The following is a 27638-nucleotide window of genomic DNA, read 5'->3' as shown; positions in this document are numbered from 1 at the left end:
AGGGAATTCCCTGCTATCTCCATAATTAAGCTTTTGGTCCAGGCAAAGTGAGTTGGAGGTGACCTATGTTTTGCCTTGTACTGTACTTACCACCTTTTCCATTCTGTAGCACTGCATTATGGGTGCTTCCAAGCCACAAAATCTCTTTTACTCACCACCAGGTATTCTGTGTAAGTAAGTATTCTAACCATAACAACTAGTGTGACTCTTGCTTGTTCCTCTGCACAAGTAAGATACCGTATTGGCCTAAACATAAGTCAAACCTTTAAAATTGGAGGGGGGGGGAGGAAAAAAACCTGAATATAAGCCGCTCCCTTCCTCACTGCTGCTGGCTGCAGATTGGGGGGGGGGTGCTGTTTTGCCAACGGTCAGAATTTGGGGGGAAAGTGAGGCTTATATTCAGGCCAATACGGTAACAATGGCACCTATTAATTTTCCCTAATTTCCCTAAAATTAATCAAGGTAAATATTAGCATTTATGGAACAATCACATTGCAATAACTTGCATTTCAGTCCAAACACAAACTGAGAATCGGGTAGAGGAGGAGGAGGACAGTTGCCAGCTGCTAAAAAGGAACAGGAGAAGGAATACTGGTACTTAACAGGTGTAATGGCAGAGGTACAAACCACCAATGCAGGTTAAAATCCCACTCAGCAGCTGTTTATATTCAGTATTGCTCCCAAAGAGAATTTTAACCTTTCTGAAAGGGGCCCAGTTATCTATGGTAGCATGACTGGGCTTTGCAAGAGTGACAACTGCCTCAGTGATCTGTGTTTTTTAATTTAAAAATACATAGTGGCAAATGTTTGAGCGTTTTATCCTTTTATAAAATTTATAAAATATCAAGCACACATAAAAGAAAAGCCAGTCAAAAAAAAAAATTCAGCACAAAGGCAGTCTTAAACAGAGCTGGGAGGATGGCAATGGAAACCTTGAGATGCAGTGGGTTGACAGCGACATCCTATGGCTCTCTTGGAAAATATGAGCAAATGCATGATACATGCTGGAGGAAATGGCTAATGTGAAAGAGATCTCTCCTCCAAGCATGCATTTTCTCAATTAGCATCCCCTTCCTCTTTATTTTGCATTAGCTTTTCTCCTAGTCAAATGCTGTTATGGTCATAGCAAATGAAGACCTCACACTTTAATTCAGAAATACTTGATCTTGCCTATAGCACACACAGAAGGACTGCATTTGGGGCACAAACAGTCCTATGCTGACATCGTGTGGCAAAGCACATCTTTGCATGCATGTGGTTTGTGATGCTTTCTCTAGAATGCTGGTACGCAGCACCCTCTTGTGGAAGCACAGCAGACATGCTGGCCAGCAAATACTTTCACATGCTTGTAAAAATTATTACCAATCCAAAAAAAAGGATATAAGAAAAATTAGGCTAGAGAGAACTAGAGAGAAAAATTAGGCTAGAGAGTTTGTTAACAAAGAAGAGTTGCAGGTGTGGTACTGATTCAATGAAGTCAGTGCTAGTGCCAGGTTATTTTGCACCCTAGACAAGGCTAACAACTTGTACCTGCCCCCCAAAATTGCTAACTTCAATTTTCAAAAGCAGATGTCTTGTAGAAATGATAAAGTTCTTCCAAGTATAAAATAAATGTAAAATGTTATCAGAAATTTATAAGAAATAACAAAGACTAATCTGTATAAAACTGTTTCTCTCAAAAGTCAGCACTGCACCCCTTGAGGTCTGCAGTATATATCTGTAGGGGGGACAAATACCAGAAAATAATCACATAACATCTGATGAGTGCACTGAAATTCCAGATTTCATCTATTTTGGGATCATAGAATAATAATAAAAAAATGTGCATCAACCTCCTTCTCAGTATGACACTTTATAAGGTAAATTAGGTCCAGCCGTGGCCGACCCTGGGGTTGCGGTGCTCATCTCGCTTTATTGGCCAAGGGAGCCGGCGTACAGCTTCCGGGTCATGTGGCCAGCATGACTAAGCCGCTTCTGGCGAACCAGAGCAGCGCATGGAAATGCCGTTTACCTTCCCGCCGGAGCGGTACCTATTTATCTACTTGCACTTTGAGGTGCTTTCGAACTGCTATGTTGGCAGGAGCAGGGACCGAGCAACGGGAGTTCACCCTGTCGCGGGGATTCGAACCACCGACCTTCTGATATGCAAGTCCTAGGCTCAGTGGTTTAACCCACAGCTCCAGTTAGCTCCTATTATTTCTAAAAGGGAGGCTCATTTGGTTTTTTTAAACATTCAATATTTTAGGCACACATACACACAAACATTTTCCAGCTCTGCAATATTTATAAGCAAATTTCACCCTGCTTCTTGGTTTTGCTTAATTATAATGTCTATGTTGTGCCTGAGCTTTGAGACCTGTTCAGGCATTGTCTCAACCTGACGGCCCCCACCACAGAGACCTTCCCCCCATCTGTATAGCGTCTGTGTTGTGCTTTACTTATTACGCCAGAAAAACAGGCACCTATATCTTGTCCAGCATTTTACAAATAAATCAGTGTAAAATTTAAGACCATCTTCTAAACAAGAAAGCTTAAAAGAAGATGGCTCACACGTGCATTCAAGAATAGGTAATGCAATGAATATCCTGTAAGGTTTCTATGTGCTTGTAGGAAAAGGAAAAGACAGCTTTTATGGGGAAACTGCTAGAGTAGATGAATGAGGTCTCAGACTGAAGCATGGAATAAATTTTGGGGGGAAAGATTTGTCAGTATGAACCCCACACACACACACACACACACACCAAAAAAAAACAACCCTGAGTTTGGTGGGGACAGGGGTAAAGACTTGAGTCCTTGTTGTTCTTGGATGCAAGACTTTTAACCCCCAACTTTTTTTAAAAAAAGTCTCTTCAGCCATTAGCTGGACGGTCTAGTCACACATCTCTCTTTAAGGCAGGTTTCCCCAGCAGGTTGCCATCTAGATGTTTTGGAATTTGACTCCTATTATCACTGACCTGCTGAGCTAGCTGATGGGAGACGGAATCCAAAATATCCAGATGATTGGGGAAGGCTGAATTAGCAGCAGTGTCATTCCCATACAGTGTGCTTCCCTGTACTCAGCATGATAAATCTGAAACCCCCACTTCTAACCATGCTCTGACCACCTTTGCTTTTAGAGGGGCTTGCCCAGATTTGATTATGATCATTAATTGACCATCAGTAAGTATTCAAGCAGCTAGAGAGTTGGTTACAGAGTTTGGAATTGCACCAGCACTCACACTGTCAGTATTAACTATTTTGTGGCAATTTAGCTGATCTTAATAAAAGATTATTACTCAACTGCGGCTTTTGGATTTATTTATGTTTTAATTGACTACCATGACAACAGTAGTTTCCAGGTTATTATGACTGCAGAGACAGATGTCTTATGCAAGAGTCAGATTATTGACTGGGATTCCATTCAAAACTCACATAACCCATTTTAAAACACCTGCCCTGGTTGCCAGTTCATTTCCAGGCCCAATTAAAGGTGCCCGTGCTAATGTTTAAAGCATTAAATGACTTTGGCTGCAAATACCCCAGACCACCTTCTTCCCTACAGACCCTCAAGGGTGTTAAAATCAGCAGAGAGGGGACCTCTTTGTAGTTGCACCATTCTCTAAAGCTTGTGTGTGGCCCTGGGGAGGGCATTCTCTGTGGGTGTAGCAAAATGATTGAATTGAGGAACTCCATGGAGGTGAGAAGAGAAGGGAGACAGATTATAGTGTCAGGGACTGGCAGGACGCTGACAAGTGTGCACTGGGGAAGAAGGGCTGGAGTCTTGACTCTGGAAAGCGGGTCAGTGATTTGTGGGAACTGTACTAGCCAGGAGGCATGAACCAAAGGCAGGGGACGCTTCAAAGGTGGAGGGTGGAGCACAGAATGGGTCAGAAGAAAAGGAAGAGCCAAATTACGCTAGTGAAGGGCCATGTGCTTCCCCAGCCTCTCTTGCACCGCTGTCTCCCAGAACCAGGAGGGGACTGAAAAGGGATGAGCAGTGGAAGTTGCCACATGGGCGTAGTCTCCGGCTGCATGTGTGCAGCGCTTCGATGAAAGGTACATAAACTGGTGGAGGAGTGGCAACTGCTGCATACAATACCAACCTGGGAATAGCTGCCTAGACACAAAATTGGTATCCAGAGCTGTAGAAACACTGTTATCTTTGAGAATAAAGAGTTAACTATCAGCCGTGTACATTCCTTTGGCTAGTAAGAGGCCCCAGGCAGTATGCCCAATGCTCAGGGATGATGTGTGTTGCAGCCCAGCATCATCTGAAGGACACTAGATTAGCTAGTCCTGCCTTAGTGCTTTGCTTCAGGAAGAATCCATCAACTGCTGTTGTGGGCAATACAATCTACTTCATCTCATAATCTTCCCAGGTTCACCTCCTTGAACTTGTTCCTATGCCAATGCTCTATCTCTTGAGTGGGGAATGTGCAACCTCCCAGCTGTTGCCAGACTACAACTCCCATCATCCATGGCCTCTGGTCATGCTGAATGGGGCTGATGAAAGTTGCTAGTTCGGCAACATCTGTAGGGCCATAGGTGCTCCCCACTCCTGCTCTATTTGCTGCCACTTATTTGAAGAAGGTCCAAAGAGATGGGGCTCAAACAACAGCATGCTGGATAGCAGCTTCTTCTGAGGCTGGTTTCTGAATCTAAGTGTGGGTTCAAATATCCCAGGATACTCTGAGACCAACAGAAAGGATCAGTGAGCCACAGGAGACGTGTGTGAGGTCCATGAGTATTTTACAAATGCTGAACAATTTTGTGTGCAGGAGGAAAAATGAAAAGTATGCAAGACCACCACAGGCATTGTTGGCTTCCAACTTTAATTCAATTTGAAGATGCTTACAGCTTTACATTTGGGGTGAAAACCTACAATTACATACACCTGTAGTATGGCCTTGCGAAGCTTGAGCAGGAAATCAGAAACCGGCATTCTATTCCTTCCGGCAAATCGTGAATTGTTCCAGTGCAACGAACAATCATACATTTTATATTTCATTGGTCTTCATTAACGTGTCCTTGTGATGCATTAATTTTCTCCTTTCAAGGTAGACGTCAATTCACCAGTTTCTTTTAGTTCCTGGAAACAGAAAAAAAGGGGAGGAAGCATTCAGAGGCTGGTGTCACCAAAAGAACTCTAGTTAGCCTGTAATTCAGCTTTCCTCAACCTGGTGCCCTCAAGACTCCAACTCCCATTACCCCTAATCAAGCGATTTTAACAAGAGGACAGAAAGATACCCAAAAGCTTCTGTTGCTTTAGAAGTTGGACCTACCAGTCCGACAACTGGTAGCCATCTCTTTGGTAGAAGCCAGGAGACCAGAGAAGACTGCAGAAGATAACTGCAGTTGCCCCAGCTGCGGCAGTGAGCAGTCACCCCTGCAGACTCCTTAGAAAGGGGCAGGCGTAGCAGATGAGGCAGGTGTCAGCTGTCTGATAGACGGACCACAGGGCAAGCGCATGGCAGAAGGGCATCTCTGTCACCTTTAGCTAGCTCTAGAATGAGGCTTTGCTCAGTATCCAACCTCTCTCTTAACGTGCTCTCTAGAATCTGGACAAGCGTGATAAGCAGGGAGAGGTTTGTTATTTGTTATCTTTCTGAACATGGAAAGCACACCATGTTAATCCAAGGTTGCACAGTGAACATCAGTGCCAAGGAATGGCTGCCACCAAAAGTTTTGGCCCAATGCCTCTTCCTCGTGGCATTTAGCAAAACAGAACAAGCAGGATGCCATCATTGTTTTAGGCATTTCTACTGCTGGGAGTTGGGGAGGGAAGAGTGAAGCAAACAGTTTTGGTCTTAGCTATGCTTTGAAAAAGCAAGGCGTCGCCATTCCTTTGGACCAGGTGACCTGAAAGATCACCTTCTCTTTAAAAGCCCCTTCTCAAAATGCACCACCAAGTGAAGTGAAGCAGATGGCTTCAGGAAGAGCCCGCCCCCACTGAGAAATAGCCTCCCAAGAAAAGCTCGCCTGCTGCCTTCTTTATGGTCTTTTTGGTTCCAGGTAAATGACTTTTTAAATTTTTTTTTAGGATTTTTTTTAGGCCAGTTGCTCAAAGAAAATTCTCCATGTGGTGTGAAAGTCCACTTATATATAAAATATGACTAAAACACACCAGCTAATTAAAAATAAGTATATATAAAACCATCTTTATGGTTGGTTTGTCATGGTGGTTGTTCTGTGTTTTTGGTATATAAATTTAGTATAAATATATTACACCATAAATTTATTTATTTATTAATGTTTTCAAATATGTTGTAAGTTACTTGGAGGCCTCTGGGTAACAACGGACTAACAAGTCCAATAGATGATTATTATTAACATATAACACCGATAAAATGTTTAAAATGAACAATTTATTCTCCCAGGCTTTTAGAAGCTGTCATCTTAAAATCTCAACTTTATTCCACTGCCCATATAAAGGTAAAGGTAAAGGTACCCCTGCCCGAACGGGCCAGTCTTGACAGACTCTGGGGTTTGTGCGCCCATCTCACATCTATTGGCCGGGGGCCAGCGCTGTCCGAAGACACTTCCGGGTCACGTGGCCAGTGTGACAAAGCTGCATCTGGCGAGCCAGCGCAGCACACGGAATGCCGTTTACCTTCCCGCTGGTAAGCGGTCCCTATTTATCTACTTGCACCCGGGGGTGCTTTCGAACTGCTAGGTTGGCAGGCGCTGGGACCGAACGACGGGAGCGCACCCCGCCGCGGGGATTCGAACTGCCGACCTTTCGATCGGCAAGCCCTAGGCGCTGAGGCTTTAACCCACAGCGCCACCCGCGTCCCTACACTGCCCATATAGTGTATCTTAAATTATACTGAGAATTTGGTTTTAGGCCTTTCTCTACCAGAACTTTTATGTTTAAAATGTTTTTATGATTTTTTTGGTATTCTTCTTACTAAGAAGTTTTGGGGGGACTTAGATCCATTATTCGGCAGGCAAATACCAGAAATAATAAATAATAAATATAATCTTAGTAAGATCAACAGAGAAAAATCTTGGGCAGGTTAGTAGATTAAAAATAGGTTCTTTATGTACTTTTCTTTATGTACTTTTTATTAACAGTTATATATTTTTTTTGGGGGGGGGGAATGAGAGAATGATGCTGACCTAGAAAAACTTCTAAAATATCTAAACTTTAAACATTTTGTCAACTTCAATTTATTCAATGCCCTCTAAAATGCAGATTAACATGACTAATTTCCCCATCTCTTTAAAACCTATATAAAAAGAACCCTTTAATGCACTACTCCGAGAAATAAATGTGTGAGGTTTTTTTATAAAAAAAATGGATACATGAGCAACGTAATACCAACTTCTTTTTAAAACCTAATGAGATTTATTGATTCTGTCTTCCCGGGAGTTACAGTGCCTATGGTATTGGCTATAAAACATTCAAGACAAGAATAGGCTCAAGAGTATTTGGGTTTAGAAGCCTGCGCTTGTTCTGTTGCACACACACACAAAAATATATATCAGAAGATGCAGTTAACAAATGCAGATCTATTTTTGTTGCTCAGGGCCTTTTCAAGAAAGCACACAATAAAGCCTTACCTTTTCTCAGGAATGAGAGACAGTTTGCTAGGCAAAATGTCACCACCTTACTCAAGAAAACTCAGCGTCAAAAAACTAAAACTGGGAACCAAATGAAAAGCTGTAAATGCACCCACAGGGGCGAAATGGTTCTTACAGGAAGGTAAGTGACTGCTGTCAAGAAAATACATTTCAGTGCTACACTAGCAGGCAACATAGTTGCACACTGGAGATTTAGGGCTCCTTTCACCAATATATTAAGCTAATGATGAGAGTCACAGGAAAAACCAACTAAGTCACTCAGTCTCAAATCAAAAAAAGGATCAGAAAAAGGAGTGTGTGTGGATGTGTGTGTGTGTGTGTCACCTCACCATGGCTGAACAAAGGGGAGAGATGCTCGAAAAAGGAAGAAGAAAACTCAAAATGCAGAGAAAACACAGAGATAGATCAGTCTAGATATAGCTGGGCAGGGAGGAATGCATAATAATAGAGAGATTTACTTTGGAAATTTAAACGCTGCCCTTCCAATGGGTTTGCATTGTGTAGGGCACCTTACAACTTACACCTTACAATTAAAAAAATCACATAGTATTTATGGCTGCTGTGTTATCAGCAGATAAAACCTCTGAACAACTAGGATGTAAAAAAAAGGCACCAACCAAGGCAGGTTAAATGTCTGCCAGAATAAAAATGCTTTTTTGACCTGCCACCAAAAAAAAATAGGGGGACGGTGGGGTTCAACCGATCTCACAGAGCAAGATAATGAATGGCTGCTAGCCACAGTGGACTGTGTTTTTACTTCCATTGTCAGAGACAGCATGCATCTGAATATTAGTTGATGGGAATCACAGGTGGGGCAAGTGCTGTGCAGTGAGGTTCTGATGAGGGCTTCTCACTGGCATCTGGTTAGCCACAGTCAGAACAGGATGATGGGATAGATGGGCCTTTGGCTTGACCCATCAGGCCTCTCCTTATGTTCTTGTGCAACTAGTTATGGCTGTGATCTCAACCCAACTGACCAGGGCTCAGCCACAGCTACGACACAAGAGAAAGGAGCAGGTAAGCTGATATGGAAATTGATGGTTCTTTGGCTATCCTGGACCAAGACATGTTTTTATTGGCTAATGACTCTTCAAAGTGATGGTGTTTGCTGTTTAGGGATGTAAGAAGGAAAAAAACACCCGTTCGAAGAGCGACTGACAATAAAAACATGCCCAATATAAATGAGAACAAAATTTAGGAAGAACCTTTTTTTAAGAATGAAGATTACACACACCTGCCAACTATTAAGTCTTTGCTTACCTTCACAATATCCAGGCCTCCAACAAGTTCCCCTTTCACATACAACTGGGGGTAGGTTGGCCAGTTTGAATACTTTTTTAATCCTTGCCGCACCTAAGGAGAATAAATGCTTGGTCAGCCTTCCACAGTGCAGTTTTTAAAGATGATGACAGGAAAAGCGCAAGCAAACAACATACCTCTTCATCCTCCAATATATCAAACGTTTCATAATCAACACTAAAAAAAAAAGAATAATATAAAAAAGGGTTTTATTATGCAGGCTAGGAATATTCACTCAGCTACGCTAATTTCTATCGCTTATTTATCAGTGTAAAAGTGATCCCAGTGACTGTATTTCAAGAGTAAAATGCAAGACGTTGCAATACTGTAGTGATATATTTGTTTATTTAGAGAATTTGTAGCCCTCCCTTCAGCCAAAAAAGGCTCCCAGAGTGGCTTACATTACAATCAATTAAAACAAAACAGTCCCTGCCCACAATACTCACAATTTTAAAGAAAAACAACACGCAAGGGAAAGGGGACAGGGAGGGAAGAGGAAAAATATACTATATATTTGGTGAAATATCCTAATAAAAGAGAGAAATATTTACTGAAGACTAGCAGATAATCTATACAGGCCAATCCATTTAGGCAAATGGAAGTTAACTGGGCAAGGAATAGCTCAGCTGGTAGAGCACGAGACTCTTAATCTCAAGGTCTTGGGTTCGAGCCCCACGTTGGGCAAAAGATTCCTGCATTGCAGGGGGCTGGACTAGATGGCCCTCGTGGTCCCTCCCAACTCTACAATTCTATTATTTTATGGTTCTATGACATAGGTCAGCTCCACCATTTGCAGATGTTGCGGGGGAGGGGTTGAGGGGAAGGCTAGAGGTGAACCAAAGGGAGCCCCTGATCACCTAACACTAACATGCAACATGTTCCTAAGATCAGCTTCTGTAGAGGCACACTGCAAAGCAGCCAAGGTAGCACCTCTCAGGCAAAAGGAAGCATTTCCTCACACAGTTCAGAGGGGCTGCGACATTTGCTATTACAAGACTGTAGTAATAGCCACCAACTTGGATGGTTTAAAAAGGGGTTATGGATGTGTCTTGGTGGCTGGGGTAATACTTCCAGTATCAGAAACACTGTGCCACTGTTGCGAATGGAGACTGCTGCTGTGCTGAGGTGCTGCTTGTGGACTTTTCACAGGTTTCTGGTTGACCACTGAGAGAAGAGAATGCTGGAAGAGACGGCCCTTTCGTCTGATCTAGCAGCGCTGTTCCTATATATCTGTGCTCTTACTTTAAGAACAGATTCAAGGCAGAAAAATATTTACATACCCGGTACCGTTTAGAATTTCTAGAATTTGCTTGCTGAATCCACACTTCGCCATCTGCAAAAAGAAAAAAACAACTCTGACGTGCATTATGTTCCAGTGCATGTATGGGGCATGTAGCAATCCCAAGTAAGTGTTTGAAGCACATTTATAGACAACATTTTTATTTTCCACCTTCGCTACACCAAGGATGAGGAACCTGTGGCTCTCAAGATGTACTGTGCCATTTGCTGGCCATGCTAGATGGAGGTAATGGAAACTGAGGTCCGTGTGGCGCAGTGTAGTGGTTAGAGTGTTGGACTAGGACCTGGGAGACCAGGGTTCACATCCCACTTGGCCATGACTTTGGGCCAGTCACCGTCTCTCAGCCTACCCTGCTTCACCGGGTTGTTGTGGGGATTAAATGGAGAATCATGTACAGCACCTTGAAAGCCTTGAAGAAAAAGGTGGGATGTAAATAAAGGGTTCAACACCCCTGCACTTCATCATCAGAAACCGAAACATGTGGCTACTTTACCAGCTCCTTAGGAATTCTCAGGGAATGAATTATATTTGCCATCAACATCTGCTCGAGCAAAAATTTCCCATAGCAACCCATTACTCATATTGCATAATTAGGGCTGCGGTTTTTGCAGCTGTCACAATGACGACGCAGTTGCCAGTGCCCCTCATGGTTCACATGGACTGTGGTTGTATACCCATGTACACATCTGTATATGACCACGCAGGGAAGTAAGCAGTGTGAACTGCCCCATTCTACCCTCTGAGCTAAGGCGTCAGGAGAAGAGGAAAAAGAGATTGTTCTGTTGTGGCACCCCATTGATGGAACCTGGTGCCAACACTGTTATCATTTCAGCCCCAGGCAAAGGTATCTTTATTGCTCCTAAGCCTTTAATGTATTATTTTAACATGCTGTTAAAACATATCCTTTTTTAAAACCTTCTGTGTTTTCGTGCTCTAGAAAGCCATGCTGAAGGAGTGAAATTAAATATTTTCTTCATTCCCTACTTGCAGCAGCTGTCAGCTTGCTGTGTAGAGGTGAAAAACCCACATATGACCACTACATTACCTCCAGTATCAGAGAGAGTATGGTTCTGAACAGGCATCTAGTTGGCCGCCTTGAGAACAGAACGCTGGACCAGATGAAACGTCTTCCAATCCAGCAGGGCTCAACTTGTGTTCTTACGTTTATGATCTTTCACAGCCAGGCGCATTCCAAATGCTTTAAAATGACAACTCCCATCATCCCCAACTACTGGCTGGGGTTTATAGGAGCTATATTCCAAAACATCTGGGTGCCACTAGGCTGGGGACAGCTGGCCTAAAGGATTTTAAGCACTAAAAGCATTTCCAAGAGCCTTACCTGCTTATTTCCTTTCATAAAGAGCATCACAGAAGCTTTGTTTATCAGGTCTTTAAGCCTAAAACAAGAGGCGGGGGGAAATACAGATAAAGTAGAAGAGTCTTAGATAAAGGATTTTTTTACCTGGGTAAAAAAGGCAATACAGGAATTTAGCCTAAAAATTTGTCTAGTTTTAGAGCCACAGTGCTCCGGTTAATAATAATCGTAATTATTGTAAAAGTCGTCGTTATGATTATCATTATCATTATTATTATTGGCTGTCCCTCTAACCGCGTTGGCCCACAATAAAACATCAAACATTAGAAACTTCCCTTCCCAGGGCTGCCTTCAGATGTCTTCTAAAGGTTGTATAGTTACTTATATCCTTGACATCTGATGGAAGGGTTGTTCCACAGGGCGGGTGCCACTACCGAGAAGGCCTCTGCCTGGTTCCCTGTAACTTCACGTTTCACAGTGAGGGAACCACCAGAAGGCCCTCAGAGCTGGACCTCAGTGTCTGGACTGACCAATGTGAGTGGAGATGCTCCTTCAGGTATACTGGGCCGAGGCCGTTTAGGGCTTTAAAGGTCAGCACCAACACTTTGAATTGTGCTTGGAAATGTACTGGGAGCCAATGTAGTCAGAACCAATGTTATACAGTCCCAGAGGCCACTCCCAGTCACCAGTCTAGCAGACGTAGGCTGGATTAGTTGTAGTTTCCAAGTCCCCAACAAGGTTACTGTGTATTCTGCTTGACCTGTTGCCTGCTTTCCTCCCAACGTTTTATTACTAACCAAGTTTCACAACTAGACTAGTGGAATCAGTGTGCAGTTGCCACCCTCATGATTCAGGAATCCCCACACACCTAGATCACTTTGGGTTCCACATTATTGGAAGTCCAAGACCAGTGTGGACAAAGGCAGGAATTTGCCCTATTCTCGGGGAGAAGCAGAGGGCTGGATTGCACTCTGCATAAATTGCAAAGGATTGGCTGGAGGTGTGAGGCACGCTGGTACAGGATGAGACAATTTAACAAAAAATAAAATATCCCCAGTTTTACCCCTTTGCTTTGGGGATGAAGGTGACCAAAAAAAAAGTGAGGTGGCAGCAAATACCAGGTAGCAAGATCTGGCTGGCAGCTCTACAGGGCTGTTGTGCAGCAGATGGGCAAGGAAAATGAAGGTGAATGAAAACCATAAGGCACAGAATTCTGTGTACTATGCATAGTAATCCTACACAGCAATAATTTTAATGGGGAGATCATTAATGGAATATGTGATTTTCCTTTGCAATATTTTTTTTTTAAAGGTAAAATGTATCATACCTGTCTTCTATTTTATGTGCCTTGGGGCAGGTCGTCTCCAGCTCTCCAGAAGCCTCAAGCTCCTGAAAAGAGAATTATTTCAAATTCAGAAACAAAACACTATTTTAAAATTACGTTACTGAAAATGCAGATCTTTTGTTTTCTTACCTTAACAATGTCCAGTCCGCCTATAAGCTCCCCAGCTACGTATAACTGTGGGTAAGTAGGCCAGCTGGAGTAGGTTTTCAGGCCCTGGCGTACTTCTTCATCAGAAAATATATCGAAGCTGCTATACGCAATGTTATGTTTGTTAAGAATCTCCACTATTTGTCTGCTGAAGCCTGGAGGTTACGGGAATAAGAAAAAGAAAAGCACAGACCTTAACGAGGCTTTAACTTTAACCAAAACAGCGGTTTAGTGTCTACATTACAGCTTATATTAACATGTGTTGCAAGAAAACTGCCCCCACACAAAAAGGGAAATCTCAAAGGAAGACAATGTTTATCCAAATTGCATACCCTAGCAAAAACTACAGAACTGAGTTTACAGAGCCTGTCCTGCTGTTTGCTCTGTTTTGAAGTGTGATGTCCAGTTTAGGCAAAATCAAGCCCAAATGCACATGCAGATAAATGTAATGCTTTGATCCAACCAAGGCTCTTATTTTAATATTTAGGTAGATATATTTACAACATAATGAATATTGCTTCAATCCCCTTAAAAAAAAAAAAACTTTCAAGAATGCAGATTCAACTTATAGTGAGCTGGCATTAGTCTTATCAGTGTAAACAGAATTAATTTCCAAATAAATCATACAGTTCAATTTCTGAACAAAATCTACCTTTTTTAACTATAATACAAAATTTTGATATCTGAACTGTTTGAAGCACTGCATGTCCCAAATCTGTAAGTCTGCACAATTTTTCTCCACATAGAAATATTTCAACCACACAAATTTCAGAAAAAAAACATTAACCTAACTCCTTAATTAGCAACTTGCATAAATATCAGTGTAATAAACCTGCATAAATATCAGTTTTGAAACCACAACCCATATCAAGTTTGGCATATTTTTCTGCTGTTTTAAAATCCTTTCCTAAAGAAAAATTATCTTCCTCAGACAACTAAATATCCAGTATATAAATTAAAGTAGCTCTACCTGGTGAGACCTGAAACACCTCACACCAATTTTCAAAAGGTTCTAATAAATGGGATTTAAAGCAACAGATTTTAAAAAGATTCAGGCACATACAGACAAAAGGAACCTTTACATGATTTTCCATCTCACAAATTCATCCATTACTTTTGATATGTGCTGTAGCTCCAGGTCCTCCATGATCTGCATTTTGAGCCATGAGCAAGTAGCATTTATTTATATGGCATCTAAGTTGCTTTTCTTCCACAACTGAAGCATTAAGTTCTTGTACAGCCTGGAGTGAAACAAGAATCCCGAATTCCACTTCCCCCCACTACCACCAACCCGCCATTCATCTGGGAGTTCATTAGTAAACAGCTACAGGCTGATTGCTGATGGTTATTCTGCTGCCAATATATTAACTCGTTTCTACTGTAAGAGGCTGAGAGAAGGAGAGAGAAAGAGAGCGCTTCATTTTAGCTGTAGGCAACTCCATGCAGACGAGAAAGATTGATTGGTGGCGGTTCATTTTTAAGGGTTAAAGTAGCAGACTGGAAATGTTATGCTTAGGGATAAAGTGCCAACACTGCTTTATTCCCATAACAAAAGGTTTAGGCTGACTTTCTGAGCAAACACCATCTGAGCAACACAAGAGCTAATGAAAGCGCCGCTGAAGTGCGCGTACGTGAACACACAGGCCGCTTGAAGAGTGGTGCGGACGCTGCGCTGCCGGTGATAGGAAGCTAAGTACAATTATAATACTAATGATGTAAGCAAGCAACAAGCCCGTGAGCACAGAGCCAAGGGGATAGACCTCATTTAACATTATTATGAATTGGCTTTCCGTAGGAAGTGGCGAAATGTGGGACATAACAAGGATTTCTGATTCCACACCAAGATCCAATTACGCTCCGTTGCAATCGACAACCTGCTATTAGTATGAAAATTAGCCTGGACACCATCCATCAGGAACCTCTTCTGCACAAGATGCATTGTGCAGAAGCTCCCGGCTGACCCGTTCCTGGGCCTGAAGCTGCATTGCAAGCCGAGGGGGCTGAACTCCAGTAAAAGGCCAAGGGGCTGCTTTCTTACCCTAAGCCTGGGGCCACTCAGCTGTGGCACTCTGTACAACACCCAGAGCCTCGGACAGTGCTGGCTACGGCTGACAGGGCCCCAGCAACATGGGGGCCACCACAGGTTAGCCCCTTCCCACCATCCCTACAGCTAGTCCCCTCCGTTGTCAACACAGCTGTCCTAGCAGTCGACTTGAGGAAATAAGGACTGGCTTACTATTGTGTTAGCTGTGTTAGTTGTGGCACATATTATGAACGGCATTGGCTAGTGAGTGTGTATGGATATATAGCCCAGTCACGACAAATGTCTCTCTAAGCCCAAGGTGGGGGGAACTATATATATTCAATTTATTATAAAACAGCAAAGGAGAGCAGCAATGTTATCTTCAGCCTTAGTACTTTGCACTAATTCTGATCCTCCCAGATTACATGCAAATCACACCAGCTTTTGGAACTTGCTGCCCACTGCAACCAGCAATTGCCCTCAAAAGACCACTGAGATAGTGAAATGTATCTACCTTGCTAGAGACACACTCTCCTCCCACCCCCCTGGACTGGTGGACTTGCAGGCTGCACTGCGTTAACACATCGCAAATAGCTCAGCTTCTCCCTCTTATAGAAGGAATATGCATACGGTGCATGTGCAGCCGGTACCAAACCGCATAAGCACAGTATCATCAGTATAATACTGTGGTGCTTACGTATGCACCATGTCACATGAAAGCATCTGTACATGAGAAATATTAAAGCTCTCCATAGAGCCATATTAAGATGCAAGCTTCAAACCTGAAGCCACTGCTCCATCTGCAACCCCATACAGTAGGGTGAATTTTTATGTCTCAGAGTGAAGGGGGGGAACCTAACTAGGGCATTGTTTGCATTCTGAGAATTCAATGACAACTTCAGCAAGATGATGCCCTTGCCTTGCTGGGACTCTGTTTGCTTATAAGCTTGCGGGGAGAGAACCAAAAAATGTATAATGAGTTACCAGGGCCTAGGAATCCATTTGTCATACCTTGATCTCCATTATTTCAGTTTAGTTCATTTTTCTTTTATAAAGTGGTATATGAACATTATTGGTAATGAAAAGACAGTACATTCCATAATTAGAGCCATTTCCAGAAGAAAAAGACAAAGAAGATTCAGTAATTGAATTGGCTCAAGGAATCAAAAATTTTATTCTTGGGTTATACCACCTAAATGTCAATGTGTCCTTTAACAAAATCACTAACCCGACAGGTTCAGTGATGGAATGTCAATTAATTTTCACCAATGGATGTTAACAAGAAGTGATTCTGAAATGTTTTCTTATAGGCTGCTAACTGACATCCCTAAACAAATGCGTACGCTATGTCTCTTATGGTATGTATTGCTCAGACTGATGCTTGTGCAATGGACCTCAGTGATCCACCTTGAGTTTCTGAGGGCAACTACTCTGTCACTTGACCCTGAAAATCTGCTGCTTGCTTAAAACATCTCCCTCTGCACGGTTTTAAGACATGTCCTGTTCTACTCCCCTTTTAATTTCATTGTTCAATCAGTACACAGCTATTCTTACAGAGCAGCATGGTGCATGCGAGGACCTCTGCACACTGACAAATAGATTGTTGAAGGGGAGGAGGCAGAAAACAGAAAAAGTTAGAACTGGACCCAAGCACAAAAAAAGTTTGAGAACAGTGCTCTGGCTTGATGACTGTGGCTTTAAGCCTCAACTCATTCAGGCAGTACAGCTGTGTGGACATGGCTGGACTTGGGCTGCTAGGTGCCCTGAACACAGTGGAAACCTATATTTGCATCACCGTTATTCTCCATCCATCTCCATTCCAACTCCACTCTAAGGCCCTAAACCTCTGGCCTAACCAACTGTTGATCTAGCAACCATATTCTACTTTTCGGAACCTAACAAGATGGTGGGCCAATACAAAGGCTATAGTGTGGCTGCAGCTAATGGGGTGCAAGGCAGCCTTGAAGGGGAACAGCACTATCCCAATCGACTTATCCCCTCTGGAGCCTAGGACAACAGTTCCATTTGTCGCAAAGGGTGGGCCAACAATGGTGACAAGAATAGCAGCCACTCAGATAGAAAGAGTAAGATATAATATTGTTAGATACTCCTTAGGTATCTAGTCCTGCTGAATAAAACAGAAATTCAAGACAATTCCTACCACAACGAGGCTCCTGAGGTGTTCCCTTCATAAACAGCATGCAAGGCGCAGCATTTGTCAGTTTCTGGAGTCGCACATTCAGGTCTTCTTTCACATTGTCATTAGAGCCAGGCGGAATGGTCGAGCTGGAGGCGTGGCGCTGGACTTTCTTGGTCAGTTCTGGTGCATGAGCACCGTCTAATCGGTCAATTTTTTGGGAATTCTACCAACAGAGAACAGCAGTTTGGGCAAACATTATGAACTTCACAAGCACAGTCTTTAAAAAGCTACTGGAATTTGAACACACATACTCTCTCTCTCTCGCTAGACCATATACAAGCGTTATTTTGTAGGATTCAAGTCAAAGCAGGTTAAAAGCTCCCAGAGAAATCCACTGAGTGCTACTGGTGTACAATCTCATTTCTATAGGGCTAACACAACTGAAGGGAGCACACACATGGCCAGAACGTATAGTAGGTTAACTAACCCAAGCTCTGTGCTTGGTGAATGGAATTTTGTTAGAACTCGCTTTAACAACAATATCATTACCTGCCAAAAGGATTTTGGATGGATCACCACAACAAGCTTAGGAACCAATCAATAGTCATCTCCACATCACTATCCAACAGTGTTAAAAGGTTTCAAATTCAGGAACTGCCTGGTGATGCAGAATGTGTTTCTCAAAAAAATGTTTCTGTAAGTTACAGCGTAGGGTAGCTTCAATTTTTTTGAAATAGGCCTTCACCACATGGCTAAGACGAATGCAATTCCCAGCATTCCTAAATTAATCAAATGTTACCTCTGAACAAAGTATCACACCAGCACTGAGAACAGAGAACATCATAAGCATCCATGGAAGTAAGCAAGCTAAAAAAAGGCTTACCTTAAAAAACAAGAATGTTGGGACTGAAGTAATTTCATATTTTTCAGACACTTCAGGAACCGCTTCAGCTTCCAGCTTAAAAACAAACAAACATAAAACATATTTTGTTTCCAAGCTCTTATTTATAGTTTAGATTGTGCTGGCTGATCTTGTCTACACTGTTCTTTTAGTCATGTTAAATGTTTAAAAAGGATTTCAGTGCAAAAGTTTGTGACACATTTGCATTTAAATGAAACTCACAGGGAAGGCTTGTCATCCACTGAGCCTGCAGTGTCAAAACAGGTTCAGAGGTTTTTATTTTGTTGCACATTTCAAAAGATGCCTGGAGGCTGTGAATAAAAATTTTGGTGCACTAGTGACCTAGTAAATTTTCAATCATATGCAGCTACTACTATATTGAAATCCATAAATCACTGACCCCAGTTATGTCATGATTACAGTGCTTATTTTCTGCCCACAGCAATTCTTGCTGTTTGCTCTATTGACTAATTTCAAGAGGCAGTACATCATGACTGACATTTGCAGCCTTCTGCAAATTATGAAGCAAAAAAGGAGTATTTCTTCAATAAACTATTGATGCCTGCTAAATTTTTGTTTTTAACTCTTGCAAGACTGCTAGATATTAGTATACTACTGACCTGAAACCTAAACAGATCATCAAATACAAAATTGTAGAAAATGCAAATACCAAATGCATTTCCATTTACAGACGCAGGAGACACATATGATCCAACTATAAAGGACTATATGACTGTTGCGAAACGGGAGGCAGACAGGGTAGTTTGCTTAAGAGCACATTAATTCTGGCATGTGATATACATGCGTGAATGCCTGAAATATTGGTGAATGTTGACATTAGCATGTGAATGCCGATATCCCCAATGAGTTTTGTGGATATCCTAAAACAGATTATCTTTTAAACACAGTATTCACTGGGGTTTCTGAGCTGGGGAAGGGTCACAGCTCATCTGATTTCCATGCAGCAAGCCCCAGGGTCCAATCCTCAGCATCTCCAGGTATGACAAGGAGAGAACCCAGCCTAAAATCCCATAGAGCCGTTGCCAGAAAATGTGGATAATATTGAGTTAGCTAGATCAAGGGTCTGACTCAATGTAAGGCAGCTTCCTATGTTCCTATGCCCTTAGAACACAGGCTCTCTTTGGGAGGGCGTATGCTTTTGCATACCCGTTGCTGGAAAATGCAGGAGGCGAGAGTGCTATTGAGCTCAGCTCTTGGCTTCTAGGCTCCCCATAGGCATCTAGCTGACCACTGTGAGAACAGGAAGCTGGTCTAGATGTGTGACTGGCTCTTCTCATGTTCTTGATTGTTGGAGATTCACAGCATTTGGGAGGCCTGTCCACATTTACACGTGAGAGCTGTCTTAAACCGAGTGAATTTCATGTCACGCATACATGGAGATTTGTAAGTGGAAACAGCAAGAAGGAATGAGCTACTTGAACTTTAAAGCAAACCCCGTGACTCTCTGTTGTGAAGATTAAGGGTAATGAGACATTAGGGGTGAAGAGAGATAAATTAGGAGAGCAAAGTCACATTGACATCTTGCACTTTATCCTAAAACTACAAAACAATCAGTACGTGTCGATGCAAATTTTCAATAAAGCGTATTACTTAAGGTGTAATTAAAACAACAACGACAACAACCTTGACTATGGAAAGATAGCAATTCCAGCTGAGTTTAATTATTTACCGTGTTTTTCGCCCTATAGGACGCACTTTGTCCCCTCCAAAAATGAAGGAGAAATGTGTGTGTTCGTCCTATGGGGCAAATGCAGGCTTCCGCTGAAGCCTGGAGAGCAAGAGGGGTCAGTGTGCACCGACCCCTCTCGCTCTCCAGGCTTCAGGAAGCTCTGCGCAACCCTCGGGAGACCAGCGCCACTTCGCACCCGCCTTCCGATGGCTGCGCAGAGCTGCCTGCATTCCGAAGCCTGGGGAGACCGGCCTGACTTACCGCTGGCCTCCCTAGGCTTGCGGATAGCAGGCTGTTCTCGGGGCTGGGATTGGGGGAAGCTCAGGCTTCCCCCGCGCCAGCCCCGCGCCTGGGAGGGATTTTTTTTTCTTTATTCCCCCCCCCCCAAAAAAAACCTAGGTGCGTCCTATGGGGCGGTGCGCCCTATGGGGCGAAAAATACGGTATGTTCATATGATCAGGACATGGAGCAGGATCAATTTGCCACCCTTCTGTTGTTAGGTCATAAAGCTTTAATATTTCCTACTATTAGGGAAATGGAACATTATTGTGCAGGTTTTCCTGTGCTGTTTGATTCTTACGGTAAGTATCTCTGCTTATTTCAGTGGCACCTGGAGGTGACTCAAGTGTCCAGGTGCTCATGACAAACTCCATCCCAACATAACTGAATCATCTCAGTATATACGTGGGATCAATGTTTGAAAGCTCCTCAACACCAACATCTTATGTACGGTTCTCTGTAGTGGCAGCCTTTAGGTGGTGGAATTCCTTCGCTCCAGAAGTTCATTAGCATTATACAGTTTTCAGCAAATGCTGAAGACACACCTCTTCACCCTGGCTTTGAAACTTGGTGTGCATTTTCAGGATGCGGGTGGTGTTGTCATCTAAACCACAGAGCCTAGGACTTGCCAATCAGAAGGTCGGCAGTTCGAATCCCCACAACAGGGTGAGCTCCCGTTGCTCGGTCCCTGCTCTTGCCAACCTAACAGTTCGAAAGCACGTCAAAGTGCAAGTAGATAAATCGGTCCCGCTCCGCGGGGAAGGTAAACGGCATTTCGTGCACTGCTCTGGTTTCGCCAGAAGCGGCTTAGTCATGCTGGCCACATGAGCCGGAAAAACTGTCTGCGGGCGAACGTAGGCTCCCTCGACCAGTAAAGCAAGATGAGCACCACAACCCCAGAGTCGTCAGTAACTGGACCTAACTGTCAGGGGTCCTTTACCTTTACTATTCCTGTGATTGAAATTTGTTTTCATTGTTTTCAATACTGAAATTTAAATTGTTGTAATTTGACCTGCTGGTGGAGGGCAGGCAGTAAATTTAACAGCAGCAAGAAGGCAGACTTTTATTTATGTTTTTCCCCCCTCACTTTGTTTTGGACTACTTGTGGTGTGGTTTCTATAGTATTTTAATGCATAAAAAAAACCACTCTTCCTACAATAAAAGGTTACATGCCACAGAGTTAGCTAGCCATTCTGAGGTGGCAGAGCTACAGAAGGCAAATCAGCTCCATCTCTGGCAAACAAGGACAATAAGCTTTCTTTTCTCTTTTCTGTTTCTGTTTAGCATAATTGATGTTGTGCTTTCATGTTTCATCTTTCCTCATTGTAACTCACTGAAAACCCCATCTATTTTCAGTTAATCACTACCACGCAAACATATTAATTTTATAATTAATTTGACTTCAGGCAATACAATTATAGACTTGCACAATGATGGGACTTTACTTACTGTAGCTAACTGTTACCAACAGCGACTTAACGACACATTACTCAACTACAAGAACTACTAGTACAATAATGCAGAGTTCTGTTCCATACCATACATCAAGACCAAAGCTGTTTGGCTGAAACACTGCGGTCACAGATATTTATGTTCTAAGTGTCATGGTGGGGCATCTTAATGGCCCAGTTCACACAACACATTACACCACAGTTATAAACGAACTGTAGTTTAATATAAACACACCTTGTGCTAGTGTGCGCTGCTGAAAATGTTTCATTCCACTACTTTCCTGTTCCTGCTGATGCCACACCGCCAGGAGACAAATCACAAGAAGCAGGCCAAGAGCAAATCTTGGGTACCGCTTGTGGTTTTGCTTGGAAAGATATAAGCCATGAGTCTTGAGTTCAGATTGCAAAACAATCTGGACCTTTGCTTGTTTCCCAGCAGAGAAGTAGGAACTTCTCAGCAACATACACATTCCCACAGTTTGTTTTTAACTACGGTTTCAATGTGACATGCAAACTGGGCCAATATCAATTTCTGGGCGAAATCTATCATTCTTATTGTATATTGCATTTGTATCCCAACTTTTTCTCCAGTGAGATTGGAGTGGTATACATGGCTCTCCCCCTCATTTAAAGCCCACAACAATCCTGTGAGGTACATTAGGCTGACTGGCCCAAGGTCACCCAGTGAAGCTCATAGCTGACTAGGGATTTGAACCCTGGGTCTTCCCTTTGAATGGCACTAACAGTTCAACCACTGTAACATTTTCATATGGCACAAAGCACTGTGAGGAGTTGGTGGGCAAGCAAATCAACTGGTCATACACAGGGGCAAGCTTGTGTCTCACATTAGTTGAAGTCAATGGTAAACTACGAGGAAGCAGGCCAGTGACACAGTGGCTCAGGACAACCCTTAACAACGTATCTTGCAAATATATTTCCATGAGCAGAGGGTTGGGGGTTAATTAATGGTGTAGGCCACATGGCAATTGACACCTCATCATGGTTTGAGGAATTCCTAAAGCATGGAGCTGAGGAATACTGACACAAAAGTTTAATGTTTGTTTTTCAGCACTATAGGGGTGTTTTAATCCAAACTACTAATGAAGGGTTGATGAACAGCACTTGTAACTAGCGCATTTTTCTTTTCCTACCTACCAGAGTGCCATTACTGGGACATACAAGTATTATTACACAAATCCAGATTTCAATCTACCATAGGAAGACAGCCACCATACATAATTATGCAAACCCAAAAACTTACGTATCTTTGTTGGGTGAAATCAGTAGCTAAAACACAAATTAAGAAAATATCTATTTGCCCAACCCGCAGCATCATTACATCAAATCACACAAGGGGGGGGAGACTTTTTTAAAGAGTAGTATTGCTTTCTTAAATCCCTTGGATAAGAAGATCAGGATTTAGTCAATTGCATTACAGGAAGAAAAGCTACTGGGAGTTGTATTAAAAGTGCTAGCTCAAGTAACTAAATGAGAAAAAAAGAGTATTAGCATTATAGCTGGATACTTGGCAATCAAAGATTTGGATGGCTATTTCATGTCAACATTTTGAATAGCAAGCCTCTTAGTCCTGCTTGCACCCTCAGTTCTTAGCCATAGAGTACTTATGTCTCACCAGACCTCTTTCTATCAGCTTTCCTTATCACAGAACACTACCTCCTGTTTTTATACTGATGCTTGCAAACAACCACTGAGTCCATGCTTTCACCAGAAAGTAAGCGAGTAAATCTCAGCGTTTTCTAAGGCAACCAAAGACCACAGCATTGAAGTAAGGAGAGGTTTTCTCCCTCCTCACATACTGTGGAGATTTCTCCTCTCCCCATCATCCATACCAACATCAGCAACAAGGCACAGGCCCCCCTCTCCAGGTCCAGATTTGCTTTCCACACCTAGTAGGAGATTCGATCACAGGGCATAAGTGTGTGCGTGTGTGTGCAGCTCAGAGTATGGTGTTGATAACACCAAAGGTGCAGGTTCGACCCCCGTGTGGGGCAGCTGCATATTCCTGCATTGCAGCGGGTTGGACTAGTTAATCCTCAGAGTCCCTCCCAACTCTACAAGTCTATGATTCTATGCACGCACCTCCCCATCGCAAAAGACATTTCTTTCTATCACCTCCCACTGACTTTCATGAGATAATTTTACAGACTGTGGCATTTCCTAGGCTGCTAAGCATTGCCCCTACTCTCGACGCTGTCACCAATTAGCTTTAATAAGTTATTGTAGTTTTAAAGTAAGGGAATAGGAGAGTCTATGACACTTACAGTGGTACCTCGGTTTAAGAACTTAATTCGTTCTGGAGGTCCGTTCTTAATCTGAAACTGTTCTTAACATGAGGTACCACTTTAGCTAATAGGGCCTCCTGCTACTGCCGCACCATGATTTCTGTTCTCATCCTGAAGCAAAGTTCTTAACCCGAGGTACTATTTCTGGGTTAGCAGAGTCTGTAACCTGAAGCGTCTGTAACCCGAGGTACCACTGTACTACCAAGGAAAGAGAACAACAAGGCAATTGCAAAGCCACAGTAGACCCAAGTTGCCCAGTTCCAAGGTTTTAAGCAATGTAGGAGCAGCTAGAGTAGTTACGCTTCCACCTTTTCCCAGTATGCATACAGCAAGCATTCATGTTAGATCAAAAGCAGATAACACAATGTCAGTTCAACTTACTTTCACAAATGCAACCTGGAGGTGCTCCTTTGCTAGCTCAGCCATGACACTGTTCATTTGAACACACTGAGGAGCCCATGGGGCCCAAAAATGAACCACCACTAAAGACCTGTGATGAAATAAACAGGGAAAACAGAGAGGTCAGATGCCAGCAAAACAATGTAAAATAAAAGCAATCAGAGTCACAGCGAAAGGTTCTAGCTTTAATCACTAGTTATCTCACATGAAAAGATCTCGGGAAGAGGACAGAAAAGGTTCCCTTCTGCCTGAGACCCTGGAGAACCACTTCCAGTCAAAATTGAGATTAGTTGGCCAAACCAACCAACAATCTGACTCCATGGCTGCATTTAGATTGTTCTCTGTCAGCTTAAAAAGCCAAGATACGAACAAGCTGTGTGCACATCTTCCTTTACACAAGCAAGCAGAGACAGGGAGGAAGTTTTCTGTTAACCAGAAGCTGGAAACTATAGTTAACTGCCTCTGGTTGCATTAGAATATTTTGAGACAATTTCAAACCATGGCTTAATATCCTGGCTTTGGAACAAAGCCGTTAACCATAGCTTCCTGGTTCAGACAAAATGGGAAACTAGGGTGAACTGAAAAGTTACTCGTTTGCTCACCTCTGCTACAAAGGGAGAAGAAAAGACAGCGAGTACACAGCCACAAGTATTGCTCATATTACAGTACAGTGTATGGCAAGCCAATGCTCCCCATGAGCTGCCTTCTGGTTCTACACAAGGCAGTGATCCAAATTCAATTATCGCTCACTGCCACACATCCCATTTTCATATTCTAGGTACAGTGGTACTTCGGGTTAAGTAATTAATTCTTTCTGGAGGTCTGTTCTTAACCTGAAACTGTTCTTAACCTGACGCACCACTTTAGCTAATGGGGCCTCCCGGCGCAGCCAGAGCACGATTTGTTTTAATCCTGAAGCGAAGTTCTTAACCTGAAGTGTATGTAACCTGAGGTACCACTGTAATTTACAACCATGATGTGTTGCCCCTCAGTGGGAGATTGCATAGCCAAGACTTCCAACCTAGCAATTCCCCAGCAATTCTAGCCACACTAGAAGGTACAAAATGAACCTGTTAATTCACCTCATGTTACTCCATTATACCCCATAATCATTCCATGGGATGGATAAATAAGGGTCCTGCAGAGAAGGTCTGCAGAGAAAAGTTGCTAACAACTAGGGCTGGGGCTTTCCTTTCCAACACTCTTGGTCTTTTTCACAGGTCATGCTAGCAGAAATCCATAGTGTTTTTAAATCCCCTTTATGATTTGGCAACAGAATATTCCTGTATCATCAACGGTTCTTTGAGAAAGAGAAATCCCAATCACAGGCCAGGGGCATCTTTCCCTCCTGGCTGGGTGTGTAAATCTCTCCCATACATGTGTATCAACCTTGTGTTTAAACACTAGTCTCATAGCCACAGGCAAACCAGAAATACATGATGGCAAGTGGATGAGCTGGCAGAGGAGCAACATAGCAATCTAGCCCTCTATTTGCACTCAGCACATAAAGGAAGGCATCTGCAGAACTTTTGTCTCACCTTTATCAACACTGGGCAGGATAGAAAAAAAGGGGGGCATTCTAATACTATAAAGTTATAGCCTGCAAAGACACTCATACAGCAGGAAAAGTGTGCAGATCCCTTTTTTAAAAAGTACCAGCACTTAAGTCTGATACAGTGTCATTTATGTGATATGACCTGCTCCCTCAACCTCTGTCCTGTGGGGGAGCCAAGACCATGCTCCCGCCCCCAAACACGTGTCCTTTTCACGCTTTTATATTTCACACGATTGTGGACTGCACCCTAAAAGCGCACACTTCTAGGAAGTAAAACTGCGCACAAATTAAGCCTACTTTAGGCGTCTTACTCAGAAGGACGGCGGCGTCGTTGTTGAGCACGACCCCCGAAGCCCGTCTACTCAGAAGTAGGACTTTCAAGCCTTATTTATCCCCGCAAAGGAGAAGAACTCTTGCCACCCTTCAACCCTCTCGATCGTGAGAAGGGTAAGGGGAGCGCACAAGGCGGGATAACGACAACTGAACTCCTAGCCACGCTGGCTAGAGAGAAAGCCCCCATTCGGCTCAGCGGCCCAAAACGTCGGAATGGACACCCGCATCAAGTGAACGTGTGAATGCGGAGCGCCGGCCTGGCAGCGGGCGCTGCTGCTGCTGTTGCACCACCACCCGCTTTCGGTTGCGGCTCCTTTTCCCGGCTGTTTGCCAGCCTCGGAGCCGAGCTTAGAAGGCGGCGGCGGCAGCAACAACGTACCTCCCCGGCTGCTGCAGCAGATCGCGAAACTGGTCGGCGGACGCCGCTTCTGCCAGAGCTGCCGCTCCTCCTTCTGCCGCCATGGCTGGTGCTGATCTCGGCGGCGGCGCCAAGCGAGGGAGGGAGGGATGGGGACTGGGAGGTGCTAAACGCACATGTCGCCTACCAGCCTATCGCCTCCGCTAAGGCGGCCTCACTGCGCATGCTCTGGGGTTGTTGTTGTTTTGTTTTTTTTCCCCCGATTCATCCTCGGGAACGCTTGCTGAAATCTCGCGCATGCGGCTTAGCGAGAAATGAAGCCCTGCGGTTCCAAAGCGGCCTGCCCACAACTCCTATGCAGGTGTAGGCAACGCGTCTGGTTCTTAAGGCGGTGCATAGCTTAGAGGCAAATGCCACTAAAACTTTACTGGGACTTTAATGTTGGTGCACGGGATCTATCCATGTTTGCAGTTGTGTGCACACACCCAGCCAGTCTGAAGAACGTAGGAAACTGCCCAACACCGACTCAGATCTTGGTCCACCTAGATCAGATGCAATGGAGAGCACGCTGAGCAGGCAGCTCCTATATGAATTAATGGGTACATCCATTCCACTGTTCAGGATTTTATAATAACTGCATGTGACAGAGAGTGAATGATGTTTCCACTTTCTGTGTCATGGAAGTACCTTGACCATAATTTCACTCCCCGAAGCCTATTCCCGCCCCCACCACACCACCCTGCCCTCCTACAAACTAATGGGTCCACTACTTCCTATGAGGGTGTGGGGCAAGTAAGAAACTTTAAGGTTAAATTAGAAAATGAGAGACGGGGCATCTCCTGGCCTCAATACAGAGACATACAATTGCCTTCTTTTTAGCATTTTCTGGTCATTCCGATATCTAGTCCTGTTTGCAATACAGTACTGTACCAAATTTCATTTTTCTAGCTAATGCAGAAGTATCTTGACTACAGTATTTGGAATGCACCAATAGCCCCTCACCCCCCATTTTGAAAGGATTGTTGTGCATGAGTCCATTATTATTATTATTATTATTATTATTATTATTATTAATTGGACACCTTCATAACATGTACCCCAAATTTCAGCAACCCAGCTCATTGGGACATACTTCACAATTTGATACTCCTGTCAGTGAGGCTTTAAGCTGTTGTAAATATTACAAACAAAAATGCACACAGTCAAACCTCCTTTTCAAACTTACTCATAAGTATGC

At 43.3% G+C, this 27638-nt stretch overlaps 1 protein-coding gene across 1 annotated transcript; it reads right to left on the bottom strand.

Annotated features, from left to right (window-relative positions):
• Positions 1 to 4792: 4792 nt before the first annotated feature.
• Positions 4793 to 26581, bottom strand: GLRX3 (glutaredoxin 3). Its single transcript, XM_082222935.1, has 11 exons — positions 26423 to 26581; positions 24138 to 24246; positions 18016 to 18090; positions 17154 to 17355; positions 12952 to 13124; positions 12805 to 12866; positions 11502 to 11559; positions 10143 to 10195; positions 9000 to 9039; positions 8824 to 8916; positions 4793 to 5068 (listed from the first exon to the last, which is right to left on the bottom strand). The coding sequence occupies exons 1-11, from the start codon at positions 26503 to 26505 to the stop codon at positions 5018 to 5020; spliced, it is 999 nt and encodes a 332-aa protein (XP_082079061.1). The 5' UTR covers positions 26506 to 26581; the 3' UTR covers positions 4793 to 5017.
• Positions 26582 to 27638: the final 1057 nt, after the last annotated feature.

Source organism: Podarcis vaucheri, assembly GCF_965113315.1.
Source record: "Podarcis vaucheri genome assembly, chromosome: 5".
NCBI lineage: Eukaryota > Metazoa > Chordata > Lepidosauria > Squamata > Lacertidae > Podarcis > Podarcis vaucheri.
The sequence above is the reverse complement of the archived record's forward strand: the minus strand, read 5'-3'. Positions and strand labels throughout refer to the sequence as shown.

Coding starts and splice junctions, on each gene's coding strand:
- GLRX3 (XM_082222935.1), bottom strand. CDS start 26,505: ATGGCGGCAGAAGGAGGAGCGGCAGCTCTGGCAGAAGCGGCGTCCGCC. Junction 12,867..12,951: donor GCGGACTGGACATTGTTAAG/GTAAGAAAACAA, acceptor TTCTCTTTTCAG/GAGCTTGAGGCTTCTGGAGA. Junction 11,560..12,804: donor GCACATAAAATAGAAGACAG/GTATGATACATT, acceptor CTCTTGTTTTAG/GCTTAAAGACCTGATAAACA.